Source organism: Sapajus apella, unplaced genomic scaffold (assembly GCF_009761245.1).
Source record: "Sapajus apella isolate SASKATOON/1434 unplaced genomic scaffold, GSC_monkey_1.0 scaffold8, whole genome shotgun sequence".
Classification (NCBI taxonomy): Eukaryota; Metazoa; Chordata; class Mammalia; order Primates; family Cebidae; genus Sapajus; species Sapajus apella.
Window position 1 is genome coordinate 11991306 of NW_022436948.1, and position 23772 is coordinate 12015077.

Here is a 23772-nt window from a genome sequence, read left to right on the forward strand (position 1 = left end):
CCTTGTCTATGAAAGGCACATTTCGCAGCTCTCAGCTTCCTCATAAGAGAGGCAGCTATTTGCTCTAATCCTCAATGAGGCATCATTAGTAGGAAGTCCAGGGGCCCCAGTTAGCCCTTTTCATTTTCATTTTATTTATTTATGGTTGACTTGCTTGATAACTGCCATGCCCCCTGCCACACCCCAAATACAAGAGGTGCAGGATCAGGAGTGGCAGGCATGTGGCTGCTCGCTGCTGGCATTCCAGGGCTTGCTGCCTTAACTTCTCCTTATCCTCAAACGCCTCCCTCTCTCGGCTGCCAAGACCCTCTAGCTCCCCTCACCACATTCATTCCTCAGCATAAAGAAATTATGTCTATGCAGCCACGCAAATACAGCACAACGGTCATTGTCCAGTTTGCCATGTGGGTGTTTACAATTCTTTCACATTTTCTGTATGTTTGAGATTTTTTTTCTAGTGAAATGTAGAAAGGAAGAAAAAGAAATCAGGTCCACAGAAGGCTCTGGTTAAATACAAGATTTTATCTGGAGGATGAAGACATGAGCCAGTGAGTCCAAACTAGCTAATCCAGGAATAAGAGGAACGGGGGTAGAGAACAGGGACCTTGGGGTGGAAAGGTCCTGGCCGCTCTTGTGCACGTCAGCGCCCTGATCGACAGTGTGCCCCTGGGACACCCGGTCTCTTGCTCCCAGAATAACCCCGCACGGTAGGCGTGACAGGCACCAATAAATGCCATCTTAATACCCAATTAAGATTGTGTTTTTAGTAGACGTGGGGTTTTAGGCTGGTCTTGAACTCCCAACCTCAGGTGATCTGCCCGCCTTGGCCTCCCAAAGTGCTGGGATTACAGGCGTGAGCCACCGTAATCTCCATTCTGGGACCTGGGCATCATCCATAGAGCAGCCGCCCTCCTGTGTGACTTCAGAGAACTCACTCAGCCTCTCTGAGCTTCACGGCTTCAGCTGTCACAGGGCTGTCCCTCCCACCTCTAAGACGGTAGAGCAAGTCAGAGCTGACAGGAAGAAGTACACAGGCCCAGCCCCGGCACAACTCAAGAAAGGGGCTGCTGCCTCCCTGACGAGGGTTAAAAGACAACAGAAAGGGAGGGGGAGCTGAGGCCAGCACCAACTTCCCTCAGGCCAACCCTGGAGTGGGGGAAGCCCTCTCTAAGGGGGACCTGGGAACCTCAGGCACATCTCCTGCCTCCCCCAACCCTCATGGATAGCTGCCCCCACAAAAAAGGTTTTAATTTACAGGTATATTTTCTTTTCTTTTTTTGAGACAGGGTTTCACTCCTGTGGCCCAAGCTGGAGTCCAGTGGTGCGATCTCAGCTACAACCCCTGCCTCCAAGGTTCAAGAGATTCTCCTAGCCTCCCTAGTAGCTGGGACTACAGGTGCGCACCACCACACCCGGCTGATTTTTGCATTTTCAATAGAGACTGGGTTTCACCATGTTGACCAGGTTGGTCTCAAACTCCTGGCCTCAAGTGATTCTCCCGCCTCGGCCTCCCAAAGCACTGGGATTACAGGCGTGAGCCACCATACCCAGCTATCATCCATGTAGACGAGAACACTGAGGCCCAGGGATCAAAGGGACCTGCCTGATGACACACAGCCAGAGTCAATAGCGGATGTGAGCCCAAGGGTCTGACACCAGACCTAAGCTGGAAAGGCTTCCACAGCACCAGGAGGCCAGTGGAGTCCAGACCTTCTCTAAAAGCCTGCCTGGGGTCACCTTGGATGATCTGTCTTCTAGAGCACCAAGCCAGCAGACATTATGTCTCTTTCTTCATGTCCACCTCTCCACACCCCCCTCACCATCCCTTCATCCACTCCCAAACACATGCTCAGGAAAGTAGGGACCTGAAATTACTTTATAGGAACAATGCAGAGACCACATTTAGGAAATGGTGGCTTCCCAATGACACAGAAGAAGATCAGGAATGGATGCAAGGCTCTAGGAGCCTGCCCTCCATCCTCAGGCCCAGGAAGTGAGTGGAAGGAAGCCTCCCTCCCAGCAGGAGTATCACGTGCCCCGGAGGCTGTGGCTTCATCTGTGTTCTAGCAAGGGATGTTACAATGACAGCCTGGTGGATTCCGATTTTGGGTTTTGACTTTTTTTTTCTTTGAGACTAAATCTTGCTCTGTCATCCAGGCTGGAGTGCAGTGGCGTGATCTAGGCTCACTGCAACCTCCGCCTCCCAAGTTCAAGCAATTCTCCCACCTCAGCCTCCTGCATAGCTGGGATTACAGGAGCCCACCACCACACCTGGCTAATTTTTGTAGTTTTAGTAGAGATGGGGTTTCACCATGTTGGTCAGGCTGGTCTCGAACTCCTGACCTCGTGATCTGCCTGCCTCAGCCTCCCAAAGTGCTGGGATTATAGGCGTAAACCACGGTACCCGGCCCGTCCCCAGTCCTTTTTTTTTTTAAGAATTGGAAGCGACCTTTGTGATGGTCAAATCCAACCCCTTCATTTTACAGATGGGAAAACTAAGGCTCAAAAAGGAAAGGCGGTAAGTCAGAATCCAAACCCAGGTCTCTTGACTCCTGGCCCTCCAGCTGCCTCTGCAAACTAAGGTTGGAAGAAAATACAAATAGTCCCGGGCCCGCTTCCCGGAGTGATCCTGAGAAACTGCTGACGTTAGGCAGGGAACAGTTCCACACTTTTCCATCTGCAAGGCCAAGAATGCCTCAAAAGTCCAATATTCCCCCACAGGATCCCGCGTCCCGGGGAAGGCATGGAGAAGGCTGCCCCATGCCCCAGGATGGAGCCAGCACCACCAGGAGGCAGCCTCAGCCTAGCCCTGGACATTCATCAGCACAGTAATTCACCCCACGGCAGGCTCTGGGGTACCTGGGCAACCTACTCTTGCAATGAGAGATTAGGGATGCGTTTCCAGAAAGCATGAAGGCACAAAAGGGCGACGGTGCTTGTGAATGGCAATGAGCAGAAAGAGACACAGGGCGGCATGCAGGAAGGACACACAGACCCACAGAGGTGCTAGTGCGTGGGAGCCGAGGAGGCCAAGCCAGGCTGGGGATTAGAGGAGAGGCTTACTTCAGTAGTTTGATATTACACATAATCAGCTCCTTCCAGTTCACAAAAATCATAGCAACCTCTTTTTCTGTCAGCAGCTCAGACTCCATCAGGGGTTTTTGAAAGATCTACAGATGCAGAAAACGAAGCAGTTCAGAAAGCAGTTAGTTTGAAAGTCACACGCACACACACCCATCCACTGAGAGCGGGAGAGGGCTCATGTGTCAGTCCTCGGCTGAGAGGCCCGAGGTGACTGCCCGCTTTCCTGCAGTTTCCGAAGCAGAGGCCCCTCCTCTGACCCGGGGGCTGGAGGGCGGTCCCCAGCAGGGCCTGTATTGTTTTACAGGGGAAGGAGGCCAGCTGAAGTCTCCAGGGGACAGGTCCTAACTCTACCAGACAAGTAGGGAGACCAGTACCAAGTCACCCTCGCAGGCAAGGCGGTCTCACTGCCCACTAGGAGGAGATGGCCCCGTGAGAAAAGCGGGACTTAAAGATGCCCGTGGCTGTGGGCACTCCCTTCATCTGCACAGGTAAACCTGGGCATTCCGAGAGGAGCAGCCCAGGTGGCGGGCCCTCTAATAAGTCCATGGCCACCCCGGTGACTGACTCCATTGCCGTGTCCTCAGGCTCCTGGGCTGACCCTGGAAAGAGCCAGCACTTGTGGGCCCACTATAAAGTGGGAGGTGCCACCCTTCTCCTTGGGTCTGTAAAATAAATGAGCCCCTCCCAAGCTCTGTGTGGTTGGGCAGCTGGCAGTAAATCACAGATCTCAGTGGAACCCTGTGTGACACAGCCCCCACCTGCAAGGAGGTCGTTTTCTCCTACGGGAGGCAGGAGGCGCTTCTGAGGGCTCTTTAGGGATGGGGACAGCCCATCTTCAACAGAAACGTGGCTGGTGGCGGCTGGTCCCCGGGAGCCCTATTCCACAGGAGTCTGTGAGCTGATGTTGAACCCAGCATCCACCAGGGCAACCACGTGCGGTGGTGCGTTCTGTGCACTGCACAACGGGGCTGTGTCTAAGGGGGGCCACTTGCATCCTGGACATCCTGAACTGTATATTTAATAACAGCCAAATGCCTTGAGAAAAGGGCACCTTTTGAATTTGTGCCAATGCTTCCTAAGTGTTAACGGTGGTCTTACGGCCAACAACCCACCCTGCACTCCTCCAACAGCGGTGAGCCCTGCTGTGTCTCCCGGATGTCAAGACTATTGGACAAGATGGTTTCGAAACCACTTGGTGTTGTGGTGGCGGGCGTTTTCATTCTATCACAGCACCTTTCACACTGCAGGCCCACCCCTACAAATCCGTCTCCTAATACGGCAGCTTCCCACGGAGGGGACAAAAAGGCCTGCTGAGAAGCAGGAGTGTGACCAGCCCTGCATCTCCCCGTAGTTCTGTTTGTTTGTTTTTGAGACGGAGTGTTGCTCTGTCACCCAGGCTAGAGTGCAGTGGCACGACCTCAGCTCACCACACCCTCTACCTCCCGGGTTCAAGAGATTCTCCTGCCTCAGCCTCCTGAGTAGCTGGGATTACAGGCACATGCCATCATGCCTGGCTAATTTTTGTATTTTTAGTAGACACGGGGTTTCACCATGTTGGTCAGGCTGGTCTCAAACTCCTGACCTTGTGATCCTCCCGCTTTGGCCTCCCAAAATGCTGGGATTACAGGCATGAGCCACAGCGCCCGGCCCTCCCCATAGTTCTGGAAGGGGTGGCCAGGGCCCTTCTGGGAGGACAGATAAGATATCACCTCAGGTTGGGGGTTTTGTGGGGGTCTGGGAGGAAACGTTGTCATTCTCGGTGACAGATTTGTAATATGTGGCAGGAATGACTCGAGACAGCAGCCAGACGGCCGCCATTTTCAGATGCCAACACTGTGGGCTGGGGCCGTGTGGTGGGCTCCATGGCACCCCCTCCTTGGTAGCTGAGCTTCGACTGCTCTGAGTAGAGCGTGGACTCCAGACTGTCAGTCCACATGGCCCCATCCATCAACTGCTCGGGGACTCACCTGCCCTTGGTGTAAGCGATCTCTGTCCCTCCATGAGAATGACTCAATGTCGCCCATAAATAATCACTGAACTGTCTCTGGGGTCAGAATCTCCTGCAGCATTTGCCGTCCAGATGCTCCCCACACAACAGAAAGTGTCTTGGGCTCAGAATCAGGACGCAGACGTCCTGGACGGAGCCCTCCACCCGCCCTCCCTCCCTCCCTCCTTGTCCCCTGCCATGCCCCATGCCCCACCAGCTCTCTTACCTCTGTGACCAGCTGCAGGTCATTCACATAGTTCTCCTCCGTGACAATGAGCTCGTGGATGTATCCTTGTCGTTTTCTTTCAGTTGGGGTCAACATATCCAAGAGATGTAAGTCTGAACACCCTGGAAAACACAACCATTTGGGAGAATTTAGTGCCAGTCCAGAGAAGCCCACATGACTTCAGATGGAAGATCCTTGAGGCTGCCGGGCCCACGGCCTCACTCCAGTCCAGCGGGTCATGGGCTAAAGTGCGTCCCCCCCAATCATATGTGGAAGCCCTAACCCCTGGTACCTGTGAATATTACCTTATTTGGAAATAGGGTCTTTTCACATATAATCAAATTAAGATAAAATCATCATAGGGTGGGGGCCTGACGCAGTATGGCCACCGTCCTTATGAGAAGAAAACACGGAGACAGAGAGGCAGAATCTGGAGAGATGCGTCTCCAACCAGGACACACCCGAGCCTTCAGAGTGAGTTTGGCACCTGCCAACCTTCATTTTACACTTCTGGCCTACAGAAACATGTGGCAATACGTCCCTGTTGTTTTAAGTCCTCCAGTTTGTGGTCATTTGTTAGGGCAGCCCCAGAAACTGACTCAGGCAGCGCACTCCTGCTTCATCAGAAACAATAAAATCATGTGAAAACAAGACGCAGTGGCGAATGGCCAAAACTCCCGAGGGCTCACACCATGTCAGGTGGTGAACTGCGTTGAATGCTCAAGTATTATTATACTAGAACTATCCTCATTTTACACATGAGGACACTGAGGTTTACACAGCGTGACTTGCCCCAGTTCTCTCAGCTCGGAAGTGGTGACGGCAAGAGCTGAACCCCGAGACTTGGACTGCAGAGGCTGTGCCGAGGCCATGGGTTACTTATGTCCAGGTTGGTTTGTGGAGGACGAGGTGGCTGTGCTGAGGCTCTGATGGTCCTGGGGGCCAGGCAGATGCAAGGTGCATCCAGACAGCTCTGGGCACACTCTCCTGGACAAGGCTGCTGCTGGGCCTTGGGGCAGCCGAGCAGCAAGCTTGCTCCAGACAGGGAATTCCCTTCCACTGCAGAGAGCCTCGTGCATTCCATCACAGAGGCCAAGGCTGCCCGAGGGGAAGGGCAACTCTGCTGCCCTGAAGTGGTGCCCGCCCTGGAAGTGGGGGTCACTCGTGGCTTAGCTTGTTATTTGGGGTTTTGTTTGAATGTCTGAGCCTCTTGCCCCAGACACACTGGAATGAGGGGTGGGGAGGCTTGGTTCTTGGGAGCATCCCATGTGCAGGCCTGGGCCACCTCTCCTTTTTATCAGAGGTTCTTTATTAACTCACAGAAGGCAGACTTGAAAGATAGACGGGGAGTTAACCCAACTGTAGTGAGAGGGTCCCGGCTGAGTCCCCTTTACTTCTTTTTCCCATCCCCTCTGTTCCCCTCAAGGGGGCGTAAGGGAGCACAGTGCAAAAACCCTTGCTGGGGGCCAGTGGTTGTCAAAGTGTGGTCCCCAGGCTGGCAGCTCAGCATCACCAGGAGCTCACCAGAGATGCCCATGCTGGAGTGACTCTGGAGTTGGGGGCTGGGTATCCGTGATTTACCAAGCTCTACAGGGATTTTTGTTTTTAGGTGCACTAATATTCGAGAAGCCTGTTCTGGACTACCAGGGGTTCCTCGAGTTTCCGTCTTCCCTCGAGGAAGTTGTCTGGGTCGTGACTGATCCAGCCTATATACTAAAAGCCTGCTGCAAATCGTACGGTCCCTTTGGGGCAAACGGTATCAGAGATTTCCCGGCAAACGCTTTGCTGCTTTAGAGGTTAACTCTCGGGCTGTGGTGCTTCCAGCCTTTGCTTTTCTCCCTTCTATGGGCCAACTGTCCTTTCTGGATTCTGTAGCTTCTCTTGCTGGGACAGGAACATCCCAGGACCAGCAGGAGGATGCTGGGAAAGCAGCAGAAATGAGCTGTCATTATATTAACACCCTCAGCCTCACTCTGAGTTCCCTCCCCGAGGTCAAGCAGAATTCCCCAGGGCTGCAAGGTGAGCTCGCGCCTTTGCACAGGGCTGCAGGTGGGCCTGAGCTTTAGCCCTCAGCCACAGGTTTGGCCCAACCGTTTTTCCTGTCTCAGGGCATAGATTGTCTTTTACTGAAACAGCTGTGCCAACAATGAACTCTCAGGAAGGAGGCGGGCCATGGGGCTCTCATTCAGTACAGCTGGGCTGCTGTGGAGCTTGGTTTTGTGGGAAGCTGAGTGATGTTTCCGAATTCTTTGACTTTTATTGGGAAGGTCACCCAAGAAACACTCGATTTTGAGGGGAAATATATCTTGTTCCTGCCCTCTTTTTACCCCACTCTCCTGTGAGTGAGTGAAAGGACCCAGGCCTGAGGCCATTTCTTGTGAAACGGCAGAATGCAGCCCTTGCATTAGGCAGCTTGGATGTCCTCTCACTGAAGCAGAGCTCCTGGAGTGGCCAGGACGTTCCCTTCTGCGGGGAGATTACAATATTGGCACAGAGTGTTAGCTCTAAAAGTCACTGCACAAACACAAGGCAGTGACGTTTGCAGCCACACAAACATCAGGCCAGTAGTGGCCACTGATTGGGCCAGTTTTCCAAATGTCCCTTTGAGAATGCCACACAGTTCCCTTGAAGAATCTGAGGGATGTTACGGGTTCTCGCTGCAGCAAATACACGTGTACAACAGACATTCAGGGCACACTTTTATTGGGTTTGCAGGCCCTCTTCAAGACTGTTCATAGATTTCATTCATTCATTCATTGGGCAAATATTTACTGATGTCCTACTGTGAGTCTAGCACTAACCACTCAGGGTGCTGGGGATTCAGGACTGAAGAGGAGAGGCTCCTGCCCTCTGGGGTACAGCTAAGAACCTCGGGGTCCAGTGGTCCTCAACATGGGGTGGTATTGCCCCACCCTCCGCTGAAGGCGGTACTGCTCCCCACCATGTTGAGATCGGTACTGTCCCCAAGGCTGACCCCAATGTGGTGAGGTCTGAGGGTTGTACTGCACCCCACTCCAGCCCCAGGGCTGAAAGTGTTCTTGTCACAGTGGAATATAGCAGGCTGGTCAGGACTGCTGAATGACCCACAACATGCAGGACACAGAACTGCCCACCCCAAATGCCAACAGAGGTGCATCCTGTTAAGAAACACTGGCATTACTTGAAGCTGACAATCCGGCCAGAGCTACGAGCTGCAGCATGGAGGTGCCAGGGGCCAGCGGACACACATCGAACGATGAGGAATCGGAAGAAAGGACCTATGAGGAAAGGTCCTGGCTGGCTTTGGGTTTCAGAGGTTCTTCTGCGTCTTCAAGTTTTACACAGTGTAGGTTGTGAAGAAGCTCAGAGCCAGAGCAACAGCCGAAGCTTCAGGGCAAATTTGGGCCATTTGGCCGGGCATGGTGGCTCACAGCTGGAATCCCAGCACTTTGGGAGACCCAGGCGGGCGGATAATTTGAGGTCAGGGGTTTGAGACTAGCCTGACCAACATGGTGAAACCCCATCTCTACTAAAAATACAAAAAAAAATTAGCTGGGCATGGTGGCAGGCACCTGTAATCCCACCTACTCAAGAGGCTGAGACAGGAGAATCACTTGAACCTGGGAAGTGGAGGTTGCAGTGAGTGAGCCGAGATCACGCCACTGCACTCCAGCTAGGCATCAGAGCAAGACTGTGTCTCAAAACAAGAAAAAACAATTGGGCCATTTGTCCAAGATTCCTAGGAGTCCAGGGCCAGTTAGGGACAAGCTGGAGGGGCTACCGTGTGGCCTCCTGCTCCAGGGACCGTTGGCCTCTAGCCCAAACACTTTGCAAGGCCCAAGTCAGAGCTGATGGAGCTTGGAGGTCAGGGGAGGCGCTGGGCAAATCTGGGCTGCTTGCACCCCAAATTCCACCCCTCACAGGTCCACCTACCAACCTGCCTGGAGACAGGGGGATGGCCCCGATGGCCTCTGCAGAACACAATGAAAAGCAGAGGTTTTGTGGGGAGTCTTCTCTACATTATGTGCCAATGATGTTGGCTTGGAATCACCTTGGTAGCCATCAAATTGACCCATGGGAGGCTGTTTTAAAACTTCTTGCTGGTGAATGCCAGACCAAGAGAACCATTAAAGACTTGAAATAGGCACTTTGAACTCAAAAATATCCTCCTTGAAAATTTAATATTTAGAAAAACAAGTGAGTTTAAAAACTCCATTATTCAAAGCAGGGTAAATGGAAAAGACATTTCAAATAAAAGCATTTTCTTTAGGGGTGGAGGGACATGGCCGTTCTCTCCTTTGGGTCCTAAGATAAACATGGTTTCTGGCCCCCTTTCCCAGGGAAAAACAAGAGGAGAAAGCACAGCAAATGGTTTTCCATGAACATCTCAGTGTGACAGAGGGATTCTCAAAACTAACTGAAATCCACACACAGCTGAAATAATATTGCAAATGACTTGAGGCGGTTACAAATGATCCCCCATTACAGCCCACATAAAATTCCTAATCTATGTGCCATCCCTTAGAATGTTGTGTAGTTAGACACATTTACGAAATGGAGAGACATGTGACGGCCTCTGGAAGGATTTTTGAGTCTAGGCCCTGGAGAAAAGCATGGGGAAAAAAAATCTTACCAATAAAAGATCATCTTGCTTCCCTCAACCAATATTCATATGAACAGCATTATTTCAAGAACTTGTTTTATTGCACAAGCAATACAGAAACACATGCTGATTACAAAATTTCAAGGGCTACAGAGCATTTAGGGTAAAAAGTGCACCTCACCCCTCTCCACACCTCCAATTATTCTACCTTTCCCGGCAAGGAGCAGAATGTCAAAAACCAATCCAGCCCCCACAGCAAGTTGCCCATTGAGCAAAGCAAATACACAGACCTCATTCCTGTATGAAAGGGCCAAAATATACAATAAGCTGGTCCATAAATAATTATTAAGTTCCTCTGAAGTCCAAGAGACACAGAAATAAGCAAGATACTGTCCTTGTCCTCAAGGAAACTCACAACCTTGGGGGAGATGCAATAGGAAAATTAAATTTAAAATATTAATAGCAAGCAGCTGGGCTTGGTGGCTTATGTCTATAATCCCAGTACTTTGGAAGGCAGAGGTGGGTGGATTTCTTGAGCCCAGGAGTTTATGGCCAGCCTGGGCAACATAGTGAGACTCCATATCTACAAAAAATTTAAAAATTAGCCATGCATGCTGGTACATGCCTATAGTCCCAGCTACTCAGGAGGATTACCTGAGCCCAGGAGGTGGAGGCTGCAGTGAGCTATGATCACGCCACTGCACTCCAGCCTGGGCAACAGCAAGAATCTGTCTCAAAACAAACAAACAAACAAACAAACAAAAAATGAGAGAAAAAAAAGAAATTAAACATCAAGCATTAAAAGAAGAGCCCAGGCTAGGCGCAGGGGCTCCGGCTTGTAATCCCAGCACTTAGGGAGGCTGAGGCAGGTGGATCACTTCAGGTCAGGCGTTCCAGATCAGCCTGGTCAACATGGTGAAACCTCGTCTCTACTGAAAATACAAAAATTAGCTGGGTGTGGTGGTGAGTGCCTGTAATCCCAGCTACTTGGAAGGCTGAAGCAGGAGAATCCATTGAACCCAGGAGGTGGAGGTTACAGTGAGCCAAGATCACACCACTGCACTCCAGCCTGGGTGACAGAGTGAGACTCTGTCTAAAAAAAAAAAAAGAGAGAGAGAGAGAGAGAGGGATCCCATGGGCTATGCTGATGGTGGAGACAGTAGGACCTCAGAAAGGAGCAACTCCTCATGCTGAGGGGAGGCTTCCTCAAGGGTCTCGCCTGAGGCTGTGTCTCCAAATGGCTGGGAGGTCAAGGCCATATATAAATGGGTATAGGAACCAGCAAGAGCAAGCCTTCACCCAGGCACCAGGTCAATGCAGAGACACTGCGGGAGATAGGTGGGAAAGAGGGAAGGGCCAGATGATGGGGTGACGGTGATCGTGATGCCAGAACAAGAGTTCAGAAACGACATGTTGGAGGACCAGGTGAGAGCAATAAGCAAGCTCGGGAGCTGGCTTTCATCTCTAAGGGAAAGGTTCTACCAACGTCTCTGGGGACATTCAGTCCAAATCCTCTGGCTAAATGGCCCTGAATCAGCAGGATCTATGCTACTTGGGCTCCTGGAAGTCTCATCTATACTGCAGGCTTCTCCCTACGACCCGAGTCTCTCCCAGGTGAGCCCGTGCTCCCGAGGGTTGCACTGGATTCTCCTGGGAAAATCAATCTAACTGCACTCCCTTCAACATCCGGGGCCTCTCCTGTAGGTTTGGGGTGGCTTATCATGTAGGAAAAGCAGATGAAGCCACGTGGCTATGATGTGAAGAAAGTTCTCTGGCCAAACACTCTGTCCCTTTTCCTGCAGCTGATGTCCGAAACCCCAGCGTTATCCAAGCCATGAAGTTGTGCACTCCTGCCATGAACCAGCAGCCATGCTCGGCCCTGGGGTTCTGAGAGGGAGGCAGGCCAGGTCCTTGTCCTTTGGGACCCTGCTGGTTGCTAGACTTGGATCTAGCAACCTGGGCCAACTTGGATCCTTGCTGAGTTGCAGGCACTTCGCAAAGGGCATCACTGCAAGTGGTTATAAGTCCTTGAGACTTGCAAATCCTCAAGATGTGATTTTTATGGGGGTCTGGAGAACCAGTGGGTGCAGAGGTGGGAGGGGAAGGAATGTCCTCAATGGCACCAGAGACCCTCGTGGGTCCAGCAGAGCTCAGGCATCCCACCCCAGCCTGTCCTGGTGACCCACCAAGCCCCATGTAGATGGATCCTCAGGAGGCTCCCACTCAGATGTATCCCAGAAGCTTAAACGTGCCGATGTAATTCCAAATAAGCTTTGTTTTCTCCCGAGGAGGGGAATCCGGTCCACATGGGTTGCCAGGCAGTTTAGTGATTGCTGAGGAGGGATGAAGATAAAATTCTTCTCAGGGATAAATCATCTCTTAATTTTCCACAAATATGCACATTTCAGGGAGTAAAAGGGCGTATCATTTCATGGCCTTATAATGGGCACTGGAATTCCTGGCATAGCTTTACCTCCCCGTGTATGCATGCTTCAGCTCATTCCAGATCCCTTTTATGTCCCAGCCCAGGTTTTCTTTCTTCCTGACTTACTTCTCTGTAGTATTCTAGGTGTCCTGAGTAGCTCCTGTTAATAAGTTTTTGGGTGCAAAGGCAGATTGATTTGTTATAATGAAAGTACAAATGCATTTTTACTGGAATATGAAGGAGGAGCCTGCTGTTTTTAAATTTTTATTCTCAATTTTTGTGGGTACATCGTAGGTGTATATATTTATGGGGCGCATGAGCTATTTTGGCATAGGTATGCAATGCATAATAATCACATCATGGAGAATGGGGCATCTGTCCTCTGAAGCATTTATCCTTTGTGTTACAAATAATCCAGTTACAATCTTTTAGTTATTTTTAAATGTACAATTAAATTACTACTGACTATAGTTCCTCTTCTGTGCTATCAAACACTAGGTCTTCTTTTTTTTTGAGACAGAGTCTTGCTCTGTTGCCCAGGCTGGAGTGCAGTGGTGCGATCTTGGCTCACTGCAGCCTCCACCTCTCAGGATCAAGCAATTCTCCTGCCTCAGCCTTCCGAGTAGCTGGGATTATAGGCATGCACCACCAGGCCCGGCTAATTTTTGTATTTTTAGTAGAGATGGGGTTTCACTATGTTAGCCAGGCTGGTCTCAAACTCCTGACTTCAAGTGATCCATCTGCCTTGGCCTCCCAAAGTGTTGGGATTATGGGCATAAGCCATTGTGCTTGTGCCCAGCCAAATACTAGATTTTTTTTTGGTAGACAGAGTCTCACTCTGTTGCCCAGGCTACAGTGCAGTGGCACAATCTCAGCTCACTGCAACATCCACCTCCTGAGTTCAAGTGATTCTCCTGCCTCAGCATCCTGAGTAGCTAGGATCACAGGCACGTGCTACCATGCCCAGCTGACTTTTGCATTTTTAGCGGAATCAGGGTTTCACCATGTTGGCCAGGCTGATCTCGAACTCCTAACCTTAGGTGATCAGCCTGCCTTGGCCTCCCAAAATGCTGGGACTACAGGCGTGAGCTGCCGTGCCTGGCCAAATACTATGTCTTATTCAAGGGGGTCTGTCATTTTGATAAGAGGGATTTGAAAATATTTAGCAAAGGAGGAGGAATTTGAGTTGGACTTCAGCAGGCTAAATATATCATATATATGGGGGGGCAGGCAATGGTGAGGGATTCAAATGGAGGGAGGAAGAATGGGAGTAAATAGAATTCAGAGTCGGGGCGTGGAACCCTGGGGGCAGCTGCAGGGGAGGGAAGCAGGCTCTGTGTGATGAGTCATGGGCGTTAATGTGGAATGCCACTCGAACTCACAATGCGGGCACTGCACATGTGCGAACTCATTGAATCCTCACCAGGAATCCTATGTGGTAGCTACACTGTTGTTATCCCCTATTGAGCAGACGAGGAAACTGAGGCACGGGGAGGGTAAGTCAGTTGATAAATGGCAGGAGTCTGACCCTAGAGCTCAATGCTCTTCCCTGAGACCTCTTCCTGTCTGCTCAGGTGGCCAAAACAAAGACCACAGACCCAGCAACTGAAACATGTATTTTCTCACAGTTCTAAAGATACAAGGTCCAAGATCAAGGTGACGAAGTCCAAGATCAAGGCTGGTTCCTCCTGTGGGCTCTCTCCTTGGCAGGGTCTTTCCTCTGTGGATGCAAATCTCCAGCGAACGTGTGTCCGCATTTCCCTTCTTATTAAGGGCACCCATCAGATGGAATCAGAGCTCACCCTAACAGCCTCATGCTCACTTCAGCACCTCTTTAGAGAATTTATCTCCAAACAAAGTCATATTCTGATGTCCTGGGAGTCAGGGCCTCAACATGTGAATCTGACGGCACGGTGCAGCCCTAACCAGTGGGCAGGTTCAGTCGAGGAGCCTCTGGCTGCAGAGCTGGGGAGGTCTTGGCTGGATTTCAGGGGATCAGTATGCCAGCTGTGTGTGGCATGGTTGGGGCTGTGGCCCTGGAATCTGGCCGCCTGCTAGGGTCACTCAAGGAGTTTTTAAAAATCCCAGTGCCCCTGCTGACCTTGGTCCTTCCTCCCCAGCTAGGCTGTGCGAGGCAGGACACATCGGTGTTCATATCATCTTCAGTGGTTATAGGAACAGCCTAGCTGGGGGGGAAGGACCAAGCCCCTGCTGACCAACTAAACTGGACTGGCTGGAGCGGGGCCCGGGCACCTGCTGTCTGCAAAGCTCCCGCGTGGTTCCAATGTGCAGCCAGGAGATCAGAGGAAAGATGGCCTGGAAATCAAGACACCTGGCACGAAAAAGGAGCAGGATTTGGAAATTGATCTGTCCAGGCCCGGGGAGCATGAAAGCTGCCACAACTGTGGAGCTGAACCCAGCCCATGGCAGGTCACTCAAGCCATCATTCAAGAGGCTTGATGGCTGTAACCACAGAACACCATCACTCTGAGGCCACTGGTGATGAGCCAGAGACCATCTGACACTCTGCTCTTGGGGCCCCCTGAAGCTGCACCTCAGGCCACGCTACCACCACTGACCCCCAGCCCTAGGGCTGTGGCTTCAAAGGCCACTCTCTCTGCTCAATGCCCTCATTTTATGAATGGAACAGCAGATCCCAGAGTTGTACGGTGACCTTCCCCATCAAGAAGCAAATCTTTGCTGGTGATACGTCAGGAAATGGAATCATGAGGAAACCACCAGGTTTTCAGAGGGCAGGCCTGAGGGTGGGCCATACGCTTTTCTCTCTCAGTAGATTCCTGCAAGATCAGGCTAAGAGGATGTGCCTGTCCTTGGAACCCAGGGCTGGCAGGGGCTGGCAGTGGCCAGTCTAGGTCAAGGCAGTCAGGCCTTCTCTGAAAATGACCCTTGGCTGACCCGCACCTGGACAGCCCCAGCCCATGGGAACCTCTGGAGGCCAGACCAGCTCTGAGCTGTCCAGCGGGGCAGGTGAACGTCTCATCTCAGTGGAACTTTCTTCAGAAGGGTCTACCCACACACAGCCTGCTCCCTAGGGTTAGTCTCTCCTAACTCAGCAAGCTGATCCCGTAGAGACCCAAGAGGCAACCTCAGCCATGACATTTCCTGCTTATTCACAGCGGCTGCATAGAGCCGCAAGGGCCCTGCTCTTGGGGGGCTTCCGTTCTGGTGGGGGAGACATAAAAGCAAGTACATACATAAATAGACAACACTGAAGATGGTTATAGGAACAATGAAGAACAATCCTTATGTTTCATAAGCTCACTTCTGGTTTCAGGGTCTTTTCATGAGAATTTATTTTGTAAACAATGCTGCCTCGTCTGCCATTCCCTTTCCTCCTGGGGAGGGAAAGCCAAGCACAGGTTTTGTGTTGGGTTCCAGGCTACATGCAGCAGAGAGCATGAACACTGATGTGTCCTGCCTCGCACAGCCTAGCTGGGGAGGAAGGACCAAGCCTGTGGAACAGGCAGGTAGAAAGGCAACCCAGGACTGTCTGCCACAGCGCTTCCTGAGCAACTGGCAAGAGTGAGGCACCAGGGGGGTATGCGTGTGTGGGAGGTGGGCCCTGCCCTCTAGTTTGTAATCAGAGGGGAGGCTGGGAGCCCTGCAATAAGTCAACTTTATAAGGAAAGGGACTATCGCTGCTCATTAGTGTTGTTACCATGGAGGTCTTAATGGGGATATAACAAAACCACAAGATTTGGGCCCTGCCTCCACGGAGCTCACAGTCTAACTGGGGAGGTAAGAGTATCTGTGTATTACCATATCAGCCTTTCCATCTAGTCATCTTTCTGTGTGATAAGGAATTCAGAAAAGAGCTGAGTTGTTACAAGTTAATGGAGCAGGAGAGGTGGCAGAGAAATCAGGAGGGGTGAAGGCAGGTGGGCAGGAGAGGCAGGGGAGGTGGGGCAAAGGCATCTGTAGCTGGGGCATACCTGTGGCTTTAATGAGACTCAAGAATCCTGGGGTGGTGGTGGAGGCTGACGTGATGGAGGGAAGGTTCTGGGTTGGTATGACTGGACAGCAGAGTGGGGCTAGATGATGAAGGAAGTCCCTAGACCTGAGCACCACCTCCCTATTGGACAGGTGGGCACATAAGAGCCCTGGGAAGTAGTCGAGGGGGTTGAGTCATGCAGTCTCTGAGGCTGGGGCAGCTCCTTGCCCACACTGCCTGCCTGCACCCCCATCACTTTCTGCTGACGTGGGCCCAGGATGCCACAGTGGGCCTCAGATGTGGGTTCTGGCTCTCTCTGCGGAGGGACTTCCATGATGAAAATGGACCTTACCATAAAGTGGTTTGGGGGGGTGGTCAGAGGAGGTGTTTGCAATAGGCCCATTTGGAAAGCCATGGGGGCCACAAAAGCCTGACTTTCATGACGGGTCAGAACGATGACTGAAAGGTGGCAGAGAAAGAACACTGAGCGGACTCTTGGAGAGCAGCTCCATTACCAGCCAGCCCAGGTTCCCTCTGCAAGCACAGAAGAATGCATGGGTTAGGGAAGGCGTCCCCAAGGAGGTGACAACTGAGCTGTGTTAAAATTCAGCACAGATAGGAATAAACGAGGAGAGGGAAGGCAAGAGGGCTGGAGAAAAGGGAAGATCAAGCAGGGCTTGAAGACCAAGCAGATGTGGGTCTTTTATCTTGGAGGACTGAGAACCCCAAGGACTGGATGATTTTCTTGCTCCATTACCCAGGCTGGAGTGCAGTGGCACAATCTCAGCTCACTGCAACCTCTACCTCCTAGGTTCAAGCAATTCTTCTGCCTCAGCCTCCTGAGTAGCAGGAACTACAGATGCACACCATCACGCCTGGCTAATTTTTGTATTTTTAGTAGAGACAGAGTTTCACCATATTGGCCAGGCTGATCTTGAACTCCTGACCTCATGATCCTCTGCCTTGGGCTCCCAAAGTGCTGGGATTACAGGTGTGAGCCAATGCACCTGCCCCACCCCCCAGATGATTTTTAGCAGAAGAAGCGATGTTTTTAGAATAGCTCTCTGCCTGCAGCGTGGGGGAAGCTGGAAGGAGAGAGTGGGTGCAGCCAGACCAGGTGGAAAGCTCAGCCATCCTTCTTTGAGGGGCTCCTTCAGCCCTGGCCTTTGCGCTTGCTGTCCCTTGGGCTGAGAAAGCTCCTCCCATTGATCTTTGCACGTGCCTCCTCTGCAACCAGGCCTCCATCCCCGAGTCACCTCTTCAGAGGGGCTTCTTGGCCCCCAGTCACGCTCTGTGCCACCTTATCCTTCACTAGCTGGAATCACCACTCATTTCTCTGCTGCTTGTTGGCTGCTCCTGAAAGCTCCAGGCATCTCCTCAGCTTGTATTCTGCTGAGCACGGCCCTATCACCAGGCTGGTTCCATATACCTCCGCCACAACTCTCAGGAGGCAGTGGGAGAGGGAAACAGAGTGGGCTGGGCCCCTCCTGGGCTCCCAGACCACACAGCAGGAGGTGGGGAGAGAAGACAGGATGCAGGAGGGAAGGGGAGGCAGAGAGGACCGGCAGATGTACTTCTATCCCTAGAGGAGGGGATGGAGCGAGGCATCCTACTGGATTCCAGGTCAGTGGAGGCTGTTACTGAGGATTCGGCCGTGTGGGGCTTTGGCACGGGGCCTCAGGACTCCAAGGTAACGCTGCAGAGAAAAAAGAGGCATCCCTGGCCTGGTCCCCTCTGCTGGAGGCCTGACAAACAGAGCGGAACCGTGGGGCTAGATCTTGAGAGGCATCTTGGGGTGCACGCGGTGGGCAGGGAGGGAATTAAGCATGCCGGGGGCAGCTGCTCTGGAGACGGCGCCGGGGGGCAGCACCCCTTGGCAGCCCATGTCCCTTATCTAAGCTGGATGATGGCTTAAAAAATCCAGCAGTCGGCATATCTAGGGACTGAACGTTCCATTCTTTGCTGGCAAGAGAACACAAGGCCACAGAATGCCGTGATGAGAAATAAAGGACCCAGTGACTCAACGCATTTGTGACAGGTTTATTGTGGAGCGCTGCATGGGCCTGCCAACACAGTCCAGACGTGACATTTAAAAGCCCTGCACATTCCATTTTCCCTGGTGGCCTCCCCACCGTCGACCGTGTGAAACACAGGCAGCTTGTCCACATCAACCAAGAGTCTGCTGAGTAGGCTCTGGTCTTTCGTCCAGAGAACGTCTCCACACATTTGAGGAGAGCAGTGAAGGTGTTTAAAAAGCCACTTGCTTCCACCGGTGGACCTCCTGCTAACAGAGCAAAGGGAGCCAGGGTTCGTGCACAGATTGGTGGGGCCAATCTTGCAATGAGACAGCTGAAAGTTTTTAGGGAAGCTGTCCAATCTTTTGTCTCTGAAATTCCTAATCTATAAAAGTATGTTTAAAAGCCTTTTTTTTTTTTTTTTTTTTTGGAGATGGAGTCCCCCTCTGCCACCAGGCTGGAGTGCAGTGGCTCCATCTCGGCTCACTGCAACCTCCGCCTCCTGGGTTCAAGCGATTCTCCTGGCTCAGCTTCCTGAGTAGCTGGGACTACCGGTGTGTGCCACCACGCCCAGCTAATTTTTGTATTTTTAGTAGAAACGGGGTTTCACCACGTTGGCCAGGATGGTCTCGATCTCTTGACCTCATGATCTATCGGCCTCGGCCTTCCAAAGTGCTGGGATTACAGGTGTGAGTCACCAGGCCCAGCCTCTAAAATGTCTTAAAAATGGACATAACCTACCTGCTGTTTTGGTTTAATGAAAGAAGCCACTTGATTGGATCTCGCGATGCTCACTGACCAGGCACAAATGCCTTTCTCTCCAATAAAAGCAACAGCAACAAAGCTATTATTCTCTACTAGATGTCATCATTAACTCTCCATATGCAAATGAGGAAACTGAAGCAATTACATAACTTGCCCAAGATCACACCACTAGTAAGCTGCAGAGCTGGGATTTGAACCCGTGCTCTGAGCCACCCTCATGGATTGCTGCTTAGCCTCCATAAGGTCCCCAGATGCAGTTATGTTGATGTCCTGTCTGAATCACTATCTTCCTATAGGGAAGTGGTTTACAGGAAAATAGAATGTTGCAAAATTATGAGAGAAATGGAGTAAGGTATTAGGCTGAACTTGCAGAGAAGCCGTGTTGTTATATACAGCACCATGTTTTTCTGGAGGCCAGGAATGAAAATTGAAAAGCTACAGCAACATATGTTCTTACGTTTGGCTCAGACTGAGGGCGTCTTAGGCAAGCCTGAGCCTTTGGCAAACTCCCCCAGTGGAGGCGAGAAGGACAAAGGGCTGAGGTGGGTCAGCATTGAGCTTGCGAGTTGAAAATATGTTGGAATCCTTACCAATGGCTCCAAACTCCCATGGCAACCCCAGCAGTGAGGGAATCGCATGAGGGAAGAGGGGCCCCTTCCCCATCTTTCCAAAGATGTAGCCACTGGTTCTGTGGAGGTGGGAGCTCTGGAGCTGTGGACACATGTGTGCATATATCTGTGCATCAAATGGTACACCTAGAACAAGGACTTGCCAGAGAGTTTGAAAAGCTGACTTGAGGGCCGGGCGTGGTGGCTCAAGCCTGTAATCGCAGCACAGGCGAATCATGAGGTCAGGAGTTCGAGACCAGCCTGGTCAACCTGGTGAAACCCTGTCTCTTCTAAAAATACAAAAATCAGCCAGGCATGGTTGTACGTGCCTGTAATCCCAGCTACTCAGGAGGCTGAGGAAGAATTGCTTGAACAGGGGAGATGGATGTTGCAGGGCAACAGAGTGAGACTCTGTCTCAAAAAAAAAAAAAAAAAAAAAAAAAAGAAAAGCTGACTTGAGAACATCACTGTTTCCCAAGCCCCTGAGTGCCCTCAGCTCCAGGTGCAGGCCTTGTGCTCAGTGTTCTCTAAGATACAGACTTCACTGAATAATCCTCAGAGCACAGCTCTGCACTCCACCCCCAGCCCAGGCTTTTCCCCACTTTCTGGGTGGGACCTGGGAAGCAACGCAGTGGGTCAGCGTGCATGAGTGTGTGGCGACAGGTATCAGAAGGGGAGAGGACAGCGTGGGAAACGTGAGGGGAAAGCAGGGGCATCAGGGGTTTCTCCTCACTAAGGGAAACAGCTTTCTTAATGAAAAATGGCAGATCAAAAGTGTTCTCTCTCTTGGGTCAGAGTTCAGAGAAACTGTATCAAGAGAAGGAACTGTTCAGCCCTTAAAGACATGATAAGCTTCGTTGAAATAAGGAACATTTCTTTTGAGGCTTGCAACATCACTCAGAAGAGATGTGCCAAGCAGATTGGAAATAGTAGCTGGCAGCCTCTGCCAGGATCTTCTATAGAACAGTATTTATCTATCTATCTGTCTTCTGGCTGTACCCTGAACTCACCATTTGACTTACTGTTACCAAGCTACAGATGAAGGCATTTAAGTCACCTGAAAGTTGCTGCTCACTGCCCTTCTCTCTTTCACACACACAAACACACACACACAAACTTGACATCATAAACCAATAACATGGTAGCTGGTTGCTTCTAAGAGGTAGTATGCCCAACAGCAAGTTGCATGGACACTGTGTGTGTGTATGTGTGTGTGTGTGTGTGCGTGTATCTCTCTCCTACAGCTGATGCTCTTTTATTTTTCTTTTTTTTAAACAGAGTTTCACTCTTGTTGCCCAGGCTGGAGTGCAATGGCACGATCTTGGCTCACTGCAATCTCCGCTTCCCAGATTCAAGCAATTCTCCTGCCTCAGCCTCCCGAGTAGCAGGGATTACAGGCATGCACCACCATGCCCAGCTAATTTTGTATTTTTAGTAGAGACAGGATTTCTCCATGTTGGTCAGGCTGGTCTCGAATTCCTGAGCTCAGGCGATCCACCCGCCTCGGCCTCCCAAAGTGCTGGGATTACAGGCGTGAGCCACCATGCCCAGGCCAGGTGCTCACTTTTTATTAAAAAACACATTTTTGTGAATCAGGTCACACAACTTAAAAATGCCTGGGGAGGCATTTAAAGAATAGACTTTTCCTAAGAGGCTATGGAACCTTCTGAAAGGGAATAGCTATCTAGACATCAGGAGACACTCTGGAAGCCTGGATTTTCCTATGTGGGGTTTTCTCAAAGAAGGGCCCAACAGAACTCTGGCTGAAGCAAACCATTCGCATAAGGCTACTGTGATCTTGGACTGCATCATGTTTCCTTATCCTACCAGACCCAAAACACCAGGCATTTCAAAGGAGGAGCTATTTTTCCTTGAATTTTTAGGACCATTGACATCCAATGCCGTTTTCATAAATATTCTCTTGAGTATTTTTGGAACTAAAGACAATGAATAGGATTAATGAAGCAGGACTGTGATTTCCTGTGCCTATTCCCCAACTGTTACCTGGGTGGGGTGCTGCCCCTGCTCTGTGCTGGAGTGGAGACGTGGCCCAGATAATGGTCCCTGGTCCTCAGCCTCCTTCTTAGACCAAATGAGCAAGACTCCAGGAGCAGCCCCTTCTAAGGGCACTGTTGCTTTTGGGAAGCTCACATCTAAAGGAAAAGGTAACTGGAGAGACAGCATGGTCTTCTCTCTGAGGGTGTTGTGGAATGTGTCATAAGCTGGGACTCTGGTGTTTTCTATAGTGCTAGTTTATTTCACTCACTCACTTAATAGGTTGTTTTTTTTTTTGTTTTTTACCTAACCTACCATGTGCCACGTGATCATATATTATACTAGTTTGAATCATACAGATTGCTGTTTTTATAGCTAAGAATTGACAATTTCATATGGTTAAATCTAGTATTTGGAGGGTTTTCCTAAGCTAGTGTTATTAGGTTTCCTTCTGATGGCATCAATGAAGGCATAGATAACCCAATCATTGCTATTTGCTATGGTGGCCTAGGTCTGCCCGGGTTTCCTTCCAGAAACAGGACAGATACCAGTTTCTACCATGCATGTAATGGTGTGATATTTTGTGACATAACACAGGGCTGTGTTACTGCTTTAGATCAGCTTCTCCCAGATGCCTATTTTTTTTTTTTTTTTTTTAAAGGAAGTTTCGCTGTTACCCAGGCTGGAGTACAGTTTAACGATCTTGGCTCACTGCAACCTCCGCCTCCCGGATTCAAGTGATTCTCCTGCCTCAGGCTCCCGAGTAGCTGGGATTACAGATGTCCACCACCACTCTGGGCTAATTTTCGGATTTTTAGTAGAGACTGGATTTCGACATGTTGGCCAGGCTGGTCTCAAACTCCTAACTTCAGGTGATACACCTGCCTCACCCTTCCAAAGTACTGGGATTACAAGTGTAAGCCACCGTGCCTGGCCCCAGATACCTTTTTGTACAGAGGCAGTCTGAGGCCTGGGCCACTTGGGGAGCCCAACCACCACACTCCCCAACTCTGCAAGCCCTGCCCTGCAGTGTGGAGACGCAGCCGGCCAGAGGAGAGTGATTTGTAAGTGCATAATGAGGACAATCTTGTTTGGGCCCCATCTTGTCTAATGCCATTGGAGCGAAGTACCAAAGTTCACTTGCAAATATATTTACACAGACCAATATGAAATTAAATGATTTAATAATCAGTTAAAAAGAAACAGGCTAGGCATGGTAGCTCATGCCTGTAATCCCAGCACTTTGGGAGGAAAAGGTGGGTGGATCACCTGAGATCAGGAGTTCAAGACCAGCCTGGCCAACATGACGAAACCCCATCTCTACTAAAAATGCAAAAATTAGGCCAGGCATGGTGGCTCACGCCTGTAATCCCAGCACTTTGGGAGGCGGGCAGAACACCTAAGGTCAGGAATTCCAGACCAGCCTGGCCAACATGGTGAAACCTGTCTCTACCAAAAATACAAAAATTAGCCGGACGTGGTGGTACATGCCTATAATCCCAGCTACTCAGGAGGCTGAGGCAGGAAAATCGCTTGAACCTGGGAGGTGGAGGCTGCAGTCAGCTGAGATCGCACCACTGCACTCCAGCCTGGGTGAGAGCCAGACTCCGTCTCAAAAAATAAAAACCAAATAGCTAAAGAACAGATAAATAAACCAAAACCTGATACCTTTAGACTCTGGGGCCAAAGGAGATACCTAGTATCCCTTCGCTAATTTATTAGAAGAAAGATGTTTTCTTTCCTTTATACTCAATTTTTTGTTGACCAGATTCTCTGTGAATATGACTAGTTTAATCTAGTACCAAAGTGCAAAGTATGGGAGATAAAAAAGAGTAAGATTCTGAAATATAAAACCAAGGTTTTGAGATACTTTTGATGCTACAGATATATGAGCTTATTAAGTGATTAAATTTATTCAACAGGAGTTTCTGGAGTAGCCTTTCTGGTGGTGAATAACCAGGTGAACATTAACCACAGTGGCCAGTGGGGTGAGCCTTGCACTTCTCAACCTCAGCTCTGGCGACATCTGGGGCTAGATCATTCTCTGTTGTGGGGGACTGTCCTGTAGGATGATGAGCAGCATCCCTGACTCTACCCATAAGCACCAGCAGCACTCCCACTGGCTGAGAATCA

General features: G+C 50.6%; 1 protein-coding gene across 5 annotated transcripts in view; it reads right to left on the reverse strand.

The window, feature by feature from the left end:
• The window catches only part of ITSN1 (intersectin 1), a 242499-nt gene that overhangs the window by 36041 nt on the left and 182686 nt on the right, over window positions 1-23772 (reverse strand). For all 5 annotated transcript variants that reach the window (XM_032276601.1, XM_032276600.1, XM_032276603.1 and 2 more), the window contains 2 exons: window positions 5298-5419; window positions 3064-3170 (listed from right to left, as the gene is read on the reverse strand). In XM_032276601.1, the coding sequence (XP_032132492.1) occupies window positions 3064-3170; window positions 5298-5419 (229 nt within the window). The remainder of the gene's footprint in view (window positions 1-3063; window positions 3171-5297; window positions 5420-23772) is intronic.